This window comes from Coregonus clupeaformis, unplaced genomic scaffold (assembly GCF_020615455.1).
Source record: "Coregonus clupeaformis isolate EN_2021a unplaced genomic scaffold, ASM2061545v1 scaf1632, whole genome shotgun sequence".
Taxonomy (NCBI): domain Eukaryota; kingdom Metazoa; phylum Chordata; class Actinopteri; order Salmoniformes; family Salmonidae; genus Coregonus; species Coregonus clupeaformis.
The window spans coordinates 77,501-92,500 of record NW_025535086.1 but is presented as its reverse complement, the minus strand read 5'-3'; the positions used below and the strand labels follow the sequence as shown (position 1 = coordinate 92,500).

Genomic DNA, 15,000 nt, shown 5'->3' with positions numbered 1-15,000 from the left:
CCAGGTTCCATAGCGATCCTAGTTTAGCCCTAACAGTCTAGAACTCTCTGATGACCTCCACCATGGGGCTCCTCCAGGTTCCATAGTGATCCTAGTTTAGCCCTAAACAGTCTGGAACTCTCTGATGACCTCCACCATGGGGCTCCTCCAGGTTCCATAGCGATCCTAGTTTAGCCCTAACAGTCTGTAACTCTCTGGTGACCTCCACCATGGGGCTCCTCCAGGTTCCATAGCGATCCTAGTTTAGCCCTAAACAGTCTGGAACTATCTGATGACCTCCACCATGGGGCTCCTCCAGGTTCCATAGCGATCCTAGTTTAGCCCTAAACAGTCTGGAACTCTCTGATGACCTCCACCATGGGGCTCCTCCAGGTTCCATAGCGATCCTAGTTTAGCCCTAAACAGTCTGGAACTCTCTGATGACCTCCACCATGGGGCTCCTCCAGGTTCCATAGCGATCCTAGTTTAGCCCTAAACAGTCTGGAACTATCTGATGACCTCCACCATGGGGCTCCTCCAGGTTCCATAGCGATCCTAGTTTAGCCCCTAAACAGTCTGGAACTCTCTGATGACCTCCACCATGGGGCTCCTCCAGGTTCCATAGCGATCCTAGTTTAGCCCTAAACAGTCTGGAACTCTCTGATGACCTCCACCATGGGGCTCCTCCAGGTTCCATAGCGATTCTAGTTTAGCCCTAAACAGTCTGGAACTCCCTGATGACCTCCACCATGGGGCTCCTCCAGGTTCCATAGCGATCCTAGTTTAGCCCTAAACAGTCTGGAACTCTCTGATGACCTCCACCATGGGGCTCCTCCAGGTTCCATAGCGATCCTAGTTTAGCCCTAAACAGTCTGGAACTCTCTGATGACCTCCACCATGGGGCTCCTCCAGGTTCCATAGCGATCCTAGTTTAGCCCTAAACAGTCTGGAACTCCCTGATGACCTCCACCATGGGGCTCCTCCAGGTTCCATAGCGATCCTAGTTTAGCCCTAAACAGTCTGGAACTCTCTGATGACCTCCACCATGGGGCTCCTCCAGGTTCCATAGCGATCCTAGTTTAGCCCTAAACAGTCTGGAACTCTCTGATGACCTCCACCATGGGGCTCCTCCAGGTTCCATAGCGATCCTAGTTTAGCCCTAAACAGTCTGGAACTCTCTGATGACCTCCACCATGGGGCTCCTCCAGGTTCCATAGCGATCCTAGTTTAGCCCTAAACAGTCTGGAACTCCCTGATGACCTCCACCATGGGGCTCCTCCAGGTTCCATAGCGATCCTAGTTTAGCCCTAAACAGTCTGGAACTCTCTGATGACCTCCACCATGGGGCTCCTCCAGGTTCCATAGCGATCCTAGTTTAGCCCTAAACAGTCTAGAACTCCCTGATGACCTCCACCATGGGGCTCCTCCAGGTTCCATAGCGATCCTAGTTTAGCCCTAAACAGTCTGGAACTCCCTGATGACCTCCACCATGGGGCTCCTCCAGGTTCCATAGCGATCCTAGTTTAGCCCTAAACAGTCTGGAACTCTCTGATGACCTCCACCATGGGGCTCCTCCAGGTTCCATAGCGATCCTAGTTTAGCCCCAACAGTCTGGAACTCTCTGATGACCTCCTCCCTGATCTGTCTATTGAGACCAACAGTCGTGATCCTATCCATTATCCAATGAAGTGGACTGTTTGTTCGGCATAGCGTGCAATGGCCCAGTCATCACCATGACTTTCCCTGCCTGCACTGTCTCTGACTGCATGAGATCCTGAGCCAGACCTTTCCCCTCTGCCTGCACGGTCTCTGACTGCATGAGATCCTGAGCCAGACCTTTCCCCTCTGCCTCCTCTTCCCTAGGTGGTGCAGTACTTGGCTGGCTGTGGTCTCCAGAGCTGTAACATGCTAGTGTCTAAAGGATACCCTGACATTGGCTGGAACCCTGTAGAAGGAGAGCGATACCTCGACTTCCTCCGCTTTGCAGTGTTTTGCAATGGTATGTGTGCATTTAATACCTATGGCAATTGCCAATAATCCTTCACTACATTATAAAATTTGACTGTGGTTGGTAGGAGGTCTTGCTCCATCCATGGAAATGTAGTAGCAATTTACTAAATACTTCCATGGTTGAAGTATTGAAGTCCATCTTTACCTGTGGTCTCAGGTGACAGGTATTGTAGTTATGAATGATGTCATCATTTACCTGTCGTCCTATCAGGTGAGAGTGTGGAGGAGAACGCTAACGTGGTGGTGAGGCTGCTGATTCGTCGGCCGGAGTGCTTTGGCCCCGCCCTGCGCGGAGAGGGGGGGAATGGTCTACTGGCAGCCATGATGGAAGCCATCAAGATATCAGAGGACCCCTGTAGAGACGGACCCTCCCCTACCTCAGAGGCTAGCAGGACACTGTAGGTACCCCTGACATAGCAGGACACTGTAGGTACCCCTGACATAGCAGGACACTGAAGGTACCCCTGACATAGCAGGACACTGTAGGTACCCCTGACATAGCAGGACACTGTAGGTACCCCTGACATAGCAGGACACTGTAGGTACCCCTGACATAGCAGGACACTGTAGGTACCCCTGACATAGCAGGACACTGTAGGTACCCCTGACATAGCAGGACACTGTAGGTAGCCCTGACATAGCAGGACATTGAAGGTACCCCTGACATAGCAGGACACTGTATGTAATGCTGTTGTAGCAGGACACTGAAGGTACCCCTGACATAGCAGGACACTGAAGGTACCCCTGACATAGCATGTCTGTAGGTACCCCTGACATAGCAGGACACTGTAGGTAGCCCTGACATAGCAGGACACTGAAGGTACCCCTGACATAGCAGGACACTGTATGTAACGCTGTCATAGCAGGACACTGAAGGTACCCCTGACATAGCAGGACACTGTAGGTACCCCTGACATAGCAGGACACTGAAGGTACCCCTGACATAGCAGGACTGTAGGTACCCCTGACATAGCAGGACACTGAAGGTACCCCTGACATAGCAGGACTGTAGGTACCCCTGACATAGCAGGACACTGTAGATACCCCTGACATAGCAGGACACTGAAGGTACCCCTGACATAGCAGGACACTGTAGGTACCCCTGACATAGCAGGACACTGAAGGTACCCCTGACATAGCAGGACTGTAGGTACCCCTGACATAGCAGGACACTATAGGTAGCCCTGACATAGCAGGACACTGTAGGTACCCCTGACATAGCAGGACTGTAGGTACCCCTGACATAGCAGGACACTGAAGGTACCCCTGACATAGCAGGACACTGAAGGTACCCCTGACATAGCAGGACTGTAGGTACCCCTGACATAGCAGGACACTGTAGATACCCCTGACATAGCAGGACACTGTAGGTACCCCTGACATAGCAGGACACTGAAGGTACCCCTGACATAGCAGGACACTGTAGGTAGCCCTGACATAGCAGGACACTGTAGGTAACCCTGACATAGCAGGACACTGTATGTAACGCTGTCATAGCAGGACACTGTAGGTACCCCTGACATAGCAGGACACTGAAGGTACCCCTGACATAGCAGGACACTGTAGGTACCCCTGACATAGCAGGACACTGTAGGTACCCCTGACATAGCAGGACACTGTAGGTACCCCTGACATAGCAGGACACTGAAGGTACCCCTGACATAGCAGGACACTGTAGGTACCCCTGACATAGCAGGACACTGTAGGTAGCCCTGACATAGCAGGACATTGAAGGTACCCCTGACATAGCAGGACACTGTATGTAATGCTGTCGTAGCAGGACACTGAAGGTACCCCTGACATAGCAGGACACTGAAGGTACCCCTGACATAGCATGTCTGTAGGTACCCCTGACATAGCAGGACACTGTAGGTAGCCCTGACATAGCAGGACACTGAAGGTACCCCTGACATAGCAGGACACTGTATGTAACGCTGTCATAGCAGGACACTGAAGGTACCCCTGACATAGCAGGACACTGTAGGTACCCCTGACATAGCAGGACACTGAAGGTACCCCTGACATAGCAGGACTGTAGGTACCCCTGACATAGCAGGACACTGAAGGTACCCCTGACATAGCAGGACTGTAGGTACCCCTGACATAGCAGGACACTGTAGATACCCCTGACATAGCAGGACACTGAAGGTACCCCTGACATAGCAGGACACTGTAGGTACCCCTGACATAGCAGGACACTGAAGGTACCCCTGACATAGCAGGACTGTAGGTACCCCTGACATAGCAGGACACTATAGGTAGCCCTGACATAGCAGGACACTGTAGGTACCCCTGACATAGCAGGACTGTAGGTACCCCTGACATAGCAGGACACTGAAGGTACCCCTGACATAGCAGGACACTGAAGGTACCCCTGACATAGCAGGACTGTAGGTACCCCTGACATAGCAGGACACTGTAGATACCCCTGACATAGCAGGACACTGTAGGTACCCCTGACATAGCAGGACACTGAAGGTACCCCTGACATAGCAGGACACTGTAGGTAGCCCTGACATAGCAGGACACTGTAGGTAACCCTGACATAGCAGGACACTGTATGTAACGCTGTCATAGCAGGACACTGTAGGTACCCCTGACATAGCAGGACACTGAAGGTACCCCTGACATAGCAGGACACTGAAGGTACCCCTGACATAGCAGGACTGTAGGTACCCCTGACATAGCAGGACTGTAGGTACCCCTGACATAGCAGGACTGTAGGTACCCCTGACATAGCAGGACTGTAGGTACCCCTGACATAGCAGGACACTGAAGGTACCCCTGACATAGCAGGACATTGTAGGTACCCCTGACATAGCAGCACACTGTAGGTAACCCTGACATAGCAGGACACTGTAGGTACCCCTGACATAGCAGGACACTGTAGGTACCCCTGACATAGCAGGACACTGTAGATACCCCTGACATAGCAGGACACTGTAGGTAACCCTGACATAGCAGGACACTGTAGATACCCCTGACATAGCAGCACACTGTAGGTAACCCTGACATAGCAGGACACTGTAGGTACCCCTGACATAGCAGCACACTGTAGGTACCCCTGACATAGCAGGACACTGTAGGTAGCCCTGACATAGCAGCACACTGTAGGTAGCCCTGACATAGCAGGACACTGTAGGTACCCCTGACATAGCAGGACACTGTAGGTACCCCTGACATAGCAGGACACTGTAGGTAGCCCTGACATAGCAGCACACTGTAGGTACCCCTGACATAGCAGGACACTGAAGGTACCCCTGACATAGCAGGACACTGAAGGTACCCCTGACATAGCAGGACACTGAAGGTACCCCTGACATAGCAGGACACTGTAGGTACCCCTGACAAAGCAGGACACTGTAGGTACCCCTGACATAGCAGGACACTGTAGATACCCCTGACATAGCAGCACACTGTAGGTAACCCTGACATAGCAGGACATTGTAGGTCACCCTGACATAGCAGGACACTGTAGGTACCCCTGTCATAGCAGGACACTGTAGGTACCCCTGACATAGCAGGACACTGTAGGTACCCCTGACATAGCAGGACACTGTAGGTACCCCTGACATAGCAGGACACTGAAGGTACCCCTGACATAGCAGGACACTGTAGGTAACCCTGACATAGCAGGACACTGTAGGTACCCCTGACATAGCAGGACACTGTAGGTACCCCTGACATAGCAGGACACTGTAGGTACCCCTGACATAGCAGGACACTGTAGGTACCCCTGACATAGCAGGACACTGTAGGTACCCCTGACATAGCAGGACACTGAAGGTACCCCTGACATAGCAGGACACTGTAGGTACCCCTGACATAGCAGGACACTGTAGGTACCCCTGACATAGCAGGACACTGTAGGTACCCCTGACATAGCAGGACACTGAAGGTACCCCTGACATAGCAGGACACTGTATGTAACGCTGTCATAGCAGGACACTGAAGGTACCCCTGACATAGCAGGACACTGTAGGTACCCCTGACATAGCAGGACACTGTAGGTACCCCTGACATAGCAGGACACTGTAGGTACCCCTGACATAGCAGGACACTGTAGGTACCCCTGACATAGCAGGACACTGTAGGTACCCCTGACATAGCAGGACACTGTAGGTACCCCTGACATAGCAGGACACTGTAGGTACCCCTGACATAGCAGGACACTGTAGGTACCCCTGACATAGCAGGACACTGTAGGTACCCCTGACATAGCAGGACACTGAAGGTACCCCTGACATAGCAGGACACTGTAGGTACCCCTGACATAGCAGGACACTGTAGGTAACCCTGGATTAGCAGAACACTGGTCTTCCTCTGTCATAGGAACCCATACAGTCAATACTATGGAACTGGTCTGCCTCTGTCATAGGACATTGTCCAAGTCTAACAGGAGTGCATCCCTCAGACCATCTGGTGCATGGACATCCTGTGCCAGTGTGATCCGTTTGTGGAGACTACAGCAGATAATTTGAACATCACAGATATAAATTCCCAATGTGCCCATGATAAAGTTAACTACATTACTTTAGTTGGCTGCTTTGAGCAAAATTTGTGTTGTGGAAATTCACCACTAAGGACTCAAACTCAATGTAAATGAATCAATCTTTATTATTACGGCCGGAGAGGTTCACAAACTCAATCCAAGCATGATGAAAACTCTGACAAGGTTGTTCCTTTTCAGTCCTTAGATACTGCTATACAAACAAGTCATATAAGCATGATTTACATGATTTATTATTCACGTTGGTTCTTGCATGTGACTGAAGAGATACTCCTTTTGGTTCCCAGAGCAATGTTCTGGGCATACTAGTGAGGATTCCTCCCATGCACAATCAATCAGTCACTTGCATGAACCCAACCGAGTTGGTTATTAGAAAAGCAGCATACGATCTGTGTACGATCTGATACACACAAACATAACATTTCTTTCACACTCCCTCCTTTTATCACTCTGTGATACTTGTTGTTACATTTTAAGGTAATCATTAGAGAGTTAAGGTCAGTCATCCTCTGACTTTAGTCAGTTTATCTGAAGCATAATTGACTTGCAGTAGTAGTGGCTGTCCAAAGGCAGTTATGTCTGGCAGAAGTTATTGGACGAAATGAAGGCACACATTAACAATACTCCCAATCGTTTGCCAGTTCATCATCTTCACTAGAGTATATTAATGATTCTCAAGTGTTAGAAGACGTTCATCCAGAATTGAATCTCCACGAGGAGCCTAATAATGAAGAAGATGATGTGTTGAATGAAGCAATTTGTAAGTTGCTCTGGATAAGAGCGTCTGCTAAATGACGTAAATGTAAATGTCATAGGAACCCATACAGTCTTGGAGCCCCAAGAGCCGATACCACGCCTCTACGCATATGGCCCTCAGAACTGTGCTCATACAGTCAAACTTTGTTAATGGTTGTGCTCAGGGACCTTGCAAGTCTCTACCTCTCTCAGTCCCGTTCTCTCTCCTGTTCTTTCTCTCTTTCTATCTATTTTTCTCTCCTCTCTCTCTCTCTCTCTCTCTCTCTCTCTCTCTCTCTCTCTCTCTCTCTCTCTCTCTCTCTCTCTCTCTCTCTCTCTCTCTCTCTCTCTCTCTCTCTCTCTCTCTCTCTCTCTCTCTCTATTTCTCCCCCCTCCACTCTCCCTCCCTCTGGACTCTCTCTCTCCTCCCCTGTGCCAAAGTATGTCCTCGTTACTCCTCAGTGTTCCTGTTCTGTCTGGCCATGCTACCAGGTGACCAGAACAACCTACTAGTGTCAGATAGACCAGTCTGCCCTACTACTATCAGGCATCAGACTCAGAAACATGTCCCCACCAAGGCACTAAGACATGTCCCCACCAAGGCACTAAGACATGTCCCCACCAAGGTACTAAGACATGTCCCCACCAAGGCACTAAGACATGTCCCCACCAAGGCACTAAGACATGTCCCCACCAAGGTACTAAGACATGTCCCCACCAAGGCACTAAGACATGTCCCCACCAAAGCACTAAGACATGTCCCCACCAAGGCACTAAGACATGTCCCCACCAAGGCACTAAGACATGTCCCTACCAAGGCACTAAGACATGTCCCCACCAAGGTACTAAGACATGTCCCTACCAAGGCACTAAGACATGTCCCCACCAAGGTACTAAGACATGTCCCCACCAAGGTACTAAGACATGTCCCTACCAAGGCACTAAGACATGTCCCCACCAAGGTACTAAGACATGTCCCCACCAAGGCACTAAGACATGTCCCTACCAAGGTACTAATACATGTCCCCACCAAGGCACTAAGACATGTCCCTACCAAGGTACTAATACATGTCCCTACCAAGGTACTAATACATGTCCCTACCAAGGTACTAAGACATGTCCCTACCAAGGTACTAAGACATGTCCCTATCAAGGTACTAAGACATGTCCCTACCAATGTACTAAGACATGTCCCTACCAAGGTACTAAGACATGTCCCCACCAAGGCATTAAGACATGTCCCCACCAAGGTACTAAGACATGTCACCACCAAGGCACTAAGACATGTCACCACCAAGGTACTAAGACATGTCCCTACCAAGGTTCTAAGACACGTCCCCACCAAGGCACTAAGACATGTCCCCACCAAGGTACTAAGACATGTCACCACCAAGGTACTAAGACATGTCCCTACCAAGGCACTAAGACATGTCCCCACCAAGGCACTAAGACATGTCCCCACCAAGGCACTAAGACGCAGTCGACGTTCCAATTCATACCAAAGGTGTTCTATGAGGTTGAGATCAGGGCTCTGTGCAGGCCAGTCAAGTTCTTCCACACCGATCTCGAAAAACAATTTCTGTATGGACCTTGCTTTGTGCATGGGGGCATTGTCATGCTGAAACAGGAAAGGACCTTCCCCAAACTGTTACCACAAAGTTGGAAGCACAGAATCGTTTAGAATGTCACTTCACTGGAACTAAGGGGCCTAGCCCGAACCATGAAAAACAGCCCTCATGAAAAAAAAAAGCATCCCTCATGAAGCTGGTTGAGAGAATGCCAAGAGTGTGCAAAGCTGTCATCAAGACAAAGGGTGGCTACTTCGAAGAATCTCAAATACAAAATATATTTTGATTTGTTTAACACTTTGTTGGTTACTACATGATTCCATATGTGCTATTTCATAGTTTTGTTGTCTTCACTATTATTCTACAATGTAGAAAATAGTAAAAATAAAGAAAAACCCTTGAACGATTAGGTGTGTCCAAACTTTTAACTGGTCCTGTATATATATATATATGTGTGTGTGTGTGTGTGTGTGTGTGTGTGTGTGTGTGTGTGTGTGTGTGTGTGTGTGTGTGTGTGTCCACAGCAGTGAGGTGTTATTGGAGGATGAGGAGGATGACACTATCCACATGGGCAACGCTATTATGACCTTCTACGCAGCTCTCATAGACCTGCTGGGACGCTGCGCCCCTGAGATGCACGTGAGTCACACACACACACACACACACACACACACACACACACACATAGACCTGCTGGGGCGCTGCGCCCCTGAGATGCACGTGAGTCACACACACACACACACACACATAGACCTGCTGGGACGCTGCGCCCCTGAGATGCACGTGAGTCACACACACACACACACACACACACAGACCTGCTGGGGCGCTGCGCCCCTGAGATGCACGTGAGTCACACACACACACACACACACACACACAGACCTGCTGGGACGCTGCGCCCCTGAGATGCACGTGAGTCACACACACACACAGACCTGCTGGGGCGCTGCGCCCCTGAGATGCACGTGAGTCACACACACACACACACACACAGACCTGCTGGGACGCTGCGCCCCTGAGATGCACGTGAGTCACACACACACACACACACACACACACACACACACACACACACACACACATAGACCCGCTGGGACGCTGCGCCCCTGAGATGCACGTGAGTCACACACACACACACACACACACAGACCTGCTGGGGCGCTGCGCCCCTGAGATGCACGTGAGTCACACACACACACACACACACACACACACACACACACACACACACGACCTGCTGGGACGCTGCGCCCCTGAGATGTACGTGAGTCACACACACACACACACACACACAGACCTGCTGGGACGCTGCGCCCCTGAGATGCACGTGAGTCACACACACACACACACACACACACACACACAGACCTGCTGGGGCGCTGCGCCCCTGAGATGCACGTGAGTCACACACACACACACACACACACACACAGACCTGCTGGGATGCTGCGCCCCTGAGATGCACGTGAGTCACACACACACACACACACACACACAGACCTGCTGGGACGCTGCGCCCCTGAGATGCACGTGAGTCACACACACACACACACACACACAGACCTGCTGGGGCGCTGCGCCCCTGAGATGCACGTGAGTCACACACACACACACACACACACACACACACACACACACACACACACACACACACACAGACCTGCTGGGGCGCTGCGCCCCTGAGATGCACGTGAGTCACAGATAGAGGGGGAGTCAATGCCTTAGACAGACAGACAGACGACAGACAGACAGACAGACAGACAGACAGACAGACGGACGGACGGACAGACAGACATACGGACGGACAGACAGACGGACTGACTAACAGAAAGACAGACAGACAGACAGACAGACAGACAGACAGATTGACTAACAGAACGATAAACAGATTGATTGACTGACAGACAGACAGACATACAGACGGACGGACGGACGGACGGACGGACAGACAGAGAAGATTGACTAACAGAACGATAAACAGATTGATTGACTGACAGACAGACAGACATACAGATTGACTAACAGAAAGATAGATAGATAGAAAGACAGACAGACAGACCAAAGGGCAGGTGGTCTTATAGCCAATAGGGTACCATTTGAGACTGGGCCATTGTAAGAGCCAGTGCCATGCTAGAGAACAGAGAGTGAGTGATGGTAGACTGGTTAAATTACACTTTAATAAAAATAGTCTCTAACCCTCATTTCATTTCAACATTTCATTGTTGTTGAGGTTTTCACATTTCATTGTTGGCCTAGTTGAGGTTTTCACATCATTAGCTGTAGTTGGAAGCAAAACTAAAAACTGTGATAATTTCTCAAATCTTCTGCCAACCATTTAGCCCTGGTCCTTCATTTCTGTTGGCACCGGCTGAACAGCCATTTAACCATTGGTCCTTCATTTCTGTTGGCACCGGCTGAACAGCCATTTAGCCCTGGTCCTTCATTTCTGTTGGCACCGGCTGAACAGCCATTTAGCCATGATACTTCATTTCTGTTGGCACCGGCTGAACAGCCATTTAGCCATGATACTTCATTTCTGTTGGCACCGGCTGAACAGCCATTTAGCCCTGGTCCTTCATTTCTGTTGGCACCGGCTGAACAGCCATTTAGCCCTGGTCCTTCATTTCTGTTGGCACCGGCTGAACAGCCATTTAGCCCTGGTCCTTCATTTCTGTTGGCACCGGCTGAACAGCCATTTAGCCCTGGTCCTTCATTTCTGTTGGCACCGGCTGAACAGCCATTTAGCCATAATACTTCATTTCTGTTGGCACCGGCTGAACAGCCATTTAGCCCTGGTCCTTCATTTCTGTTGGCACCGGCTGAACAGACATTTAGCCCTGGTCCTTCATTTCTGTTGGCACCGGCTGAACAGCCATTTAGCCCTGGTCCTTCATTTCTGTTGGCACCGGCTGAACAGCCATTTAGCCCTGGTCCTTCATTTCTGTTGGCACCGGCTGAACAGCCATTTAGCCCTGGTCCTTCATTTCTGTTGGGACCGGCTGAACAGCCATTTAGCCCTGGTCCTTCATTTCTTTGACTCTGGCTTAACCGCCGCTGAGAGGGAATGTTGCTAGAATGTTTGTTTTCCAGCTGATCCATGCTGGGCCCTGGTCAAAAGTAGTGCACTGCATAGGGAATAGGGTGCCATTTGTTGTTGTATTTATTACAGACCCCCCCCCCATTAGCTGCCGTCTTACTCTTCCTGAGGTCCAGACACATTTTAAGACACATCACATTTGGGATGCAGGCTGTCACTGAGTGGGAGTGTTTGTTGTGTTTTCCAGCTGATCCATGCTGGGAAGGGTGAGGCCATCAGGATAAGAGCCATCCTCCGTTCCCTGATCCCGATACAGGACCTGGAGGGAGTGATCAGCATCCCCTTTCCCATGCCCACTCTGGCCAAAGGTGGGTGGAAACTCTTCCCACTAGACCTCTCAGACATTGCAGGGGCGTAGATATCGCTGGAGCAGCAGGGAGTTTTGCACAGTGGGCCCTGAAAACCATACAATACTCTGTTAAACTGACCTAAAACCATACAATACTCTGTTAAACGGACCTAAAACCATACAATACTCTGTTAAACTGACCTAAAACCATACACTACTCTGTTAACCTGACCTAAAACCATACAATACTCTGTTAAACTGACCTAAAGCCATACAATACTCTGTTAAACTGACCTAAAACCATACAATACTCTGTTAAACTGACCTAAAACCATACACTACTCTGTTAAACTGACCTAAAACCATACAATACTCTGTTAAACTGAACTAAAACCATACACTACTCTGTTAAACTGAACTAAAACTATACAATACTCTGTTAAACTGACCTAAAACCATACACTACTCTGTTAAACTGACCTAAAACCATACAATACTCTGTTAAACTGACCTAAAACCATACACTACTCTGTTAAACTGACCTAAAACCATACAATACTCTGTTAAACTGACCTAAAACCATACAATACTCTGTTAAACTGAACTAAAACCATACAATACTCTGTTAAACTGACCTAAAACCATACAATACTCTGTTAAACTGAACTAAAACCATACAATACTCTGTTAAACTGACCTAAAACCATACACTACTCTGTAAAACTGACCTAAAATATAGTGTCGTGACTTGACTTTCTTTAATGTATGACTGTTATTTATTGAATCACCTAACTATGTTTAATTGTCACTCGATTAAATTAATAATGTAACAATTAACTCATTAGGAATTTGGGGCACCATGGAAGAAGTTGTTTAATGAGTTACCATCTCCCGAATTAAACTCTTAGAAGACATATATGTTATATATCGATAACAGTCACTTATTAAATAATTACCTCTTATCAGTCTCATTCTGAACGTCGCATAATCCTTGAACCTGCAAGAACCCTAACCTTATTGATGAATCAGCAATACACAAATTGGCTTAATTATTTATTTACTAACTAACTAAATAAAAACACAATACAAACACACATAAACACACACATATGTTATTGATTACTAACACAATACAATGAAAACAGGTCCCTAGTGGACTGGACTAACAATAGCATGAATGCTTGGGTAGAAGGGGGGTCATAGTGGAAGGGAGAGTCAGAGATTCAAACTATCGTTGTTACTTTGGAGACTACGCTCACAGTAATCATAATACTTATGCACCCTAATAACCGCTCATTCGGATTAGAAATGCAACATGTATTTACGTGTAGCTGTCTTCGATAGTTGAGTTGATGTTGTACGACTCTGGTTTGCCCACCAGAGATCCCAATGTCCTTGGTAGAGTTTCTGGTCGTAGTGGTGGTTAGAATGGATACTTCAGCGTACCCTGTAGTTCGTAGAGTTGATCTGTTAGAATAGCTACCTCAGATGTACCAGCGGTTGTCGGAGAGGGATTGTCCTTCCCAACTCGTGTCTTTAGTGAAAGTTCTCTAGACGACTATACATGCCAGCTGCAGACTGAGATGATAAGGTCTAGTACATTGTCTTCTTCTTCACCTCGTGTAGAGGTTGAGAGTTTCAGAGTTTCTCCATTTCAAACGTGTGGACTAACGTCTCACGTTTTCTGGTCTTTCTGGTCTGACCATTTTGTAACGTGTAGCTTCAGCTTCACGCTTCCTGGTCTGGTAGAGTGTCAACCATTTGCACAACATCCGACTTATATACCGTAATCTGCTTGGTCTTCCTTTGGTAACGGAGTTGTAGTTTTAAACCATTTTGTAACGTTTAGCTCACGCTTCACGTCTGCTGGTCTGAGGTGAATTTCGTCACGAGGGGTTATATCCTTGATTAGAAAAGGGGGCGTTTCATATTGTTTGTGCTCATCTGGGCGTGGCCACTGACTGAGAACAAATCAATATGGAAAACAATCATCTCATCTTGAATGGTTCACAAAAGTATTATTATACTTAATCATTCGTTTTATACAACAATTAGATGCAAACCTCATAACTGGGAAGTGTACCCCCCAGAGATACAGTTATGTTGTTCCACCATCTTTAATGACATCACAACATAGCAACGAAGTCGACATGATTGTTTTTTAAGTCCCCACCGAACATTTCCCACATTCTTTGTGGTAGGAATATTGTTTCATTATCCACTTTTGGATGTTGAAGTTTTGGCGGGAAGAATCTCTGTGTTAACAAAAGGGTCCTTTCTCCCAATACTTCATGGCAAGGAAGAGAAAGTCTGCCCGGTATTTACGACCGGTCATAAAACTGGCCCCCAGGAGAGGGGGTGTTCAAACCTTTGCCTAGCCGGCATCTTTGATCCTCAGCCCATGAGGGCAAGTCATGACAATAGTCTGTCATCTGTATCCAGTCAATAGTTGAACCTGACTCTGGCCTGGCCTGTCTGTTATTCTATGTGTATCCAGATGGGTCAGTGGTGGAGCCTGATATGTCAGCAGGGTTCTGTCCGGACCACAAGGCAGCCATGGTGCTGTTCCTGGACCGGGTCTACGGAATAGAGGACCAGAACTTCCTGCTTCATCTGCTGGAGGTGGGCTTCCTGCCTGACCTCAGGGCTGCTGCCTCGCTCGACACAGTGAGTATCTAACCCTAACCCAATAGACACAGTGAGTTGCTGTCTAGTCCTCCATGTTTCTGCTCCTCTGGTTGAGCCCCTGCTGACCCTAACCCTGTCCCTGTCTAGTCCTCCATGTTTCTGCTCCTCTGGTTGAGCCCCC

General features: G+C 48.7%; 1 protein-coding gene across 1 annotated transcript in view; it reads left to right on the top strand.

Moving 5' to 3' along the window:
* The window catches only part of LOC121563437 (ryanodine receptor 2-like), a gene marked incomplete at both ends in the record, with an annotated part of 114,373 nt that overhangs the window by 27,900 nt on the left and 71,473 nt on the right, over positions 1 to 15,000 (top strand). The window contains 5 exon segments of the mRNA XM_045218533.1: positions 1,843 to 1,978; positions 2,201 to 2,387; positions 9,327 to 9,441; positions 12,090 to 12,210; positions 14,689 to 14,858. Coding sequence (XP_045074468.1) covers positions 1,843 to 1,978; positions 2,201 to 2,387; positions 9,327 to 9,441; positions 12,090 to 12,210; positions 14,689 to 14,858 — 729 coding nt within the window.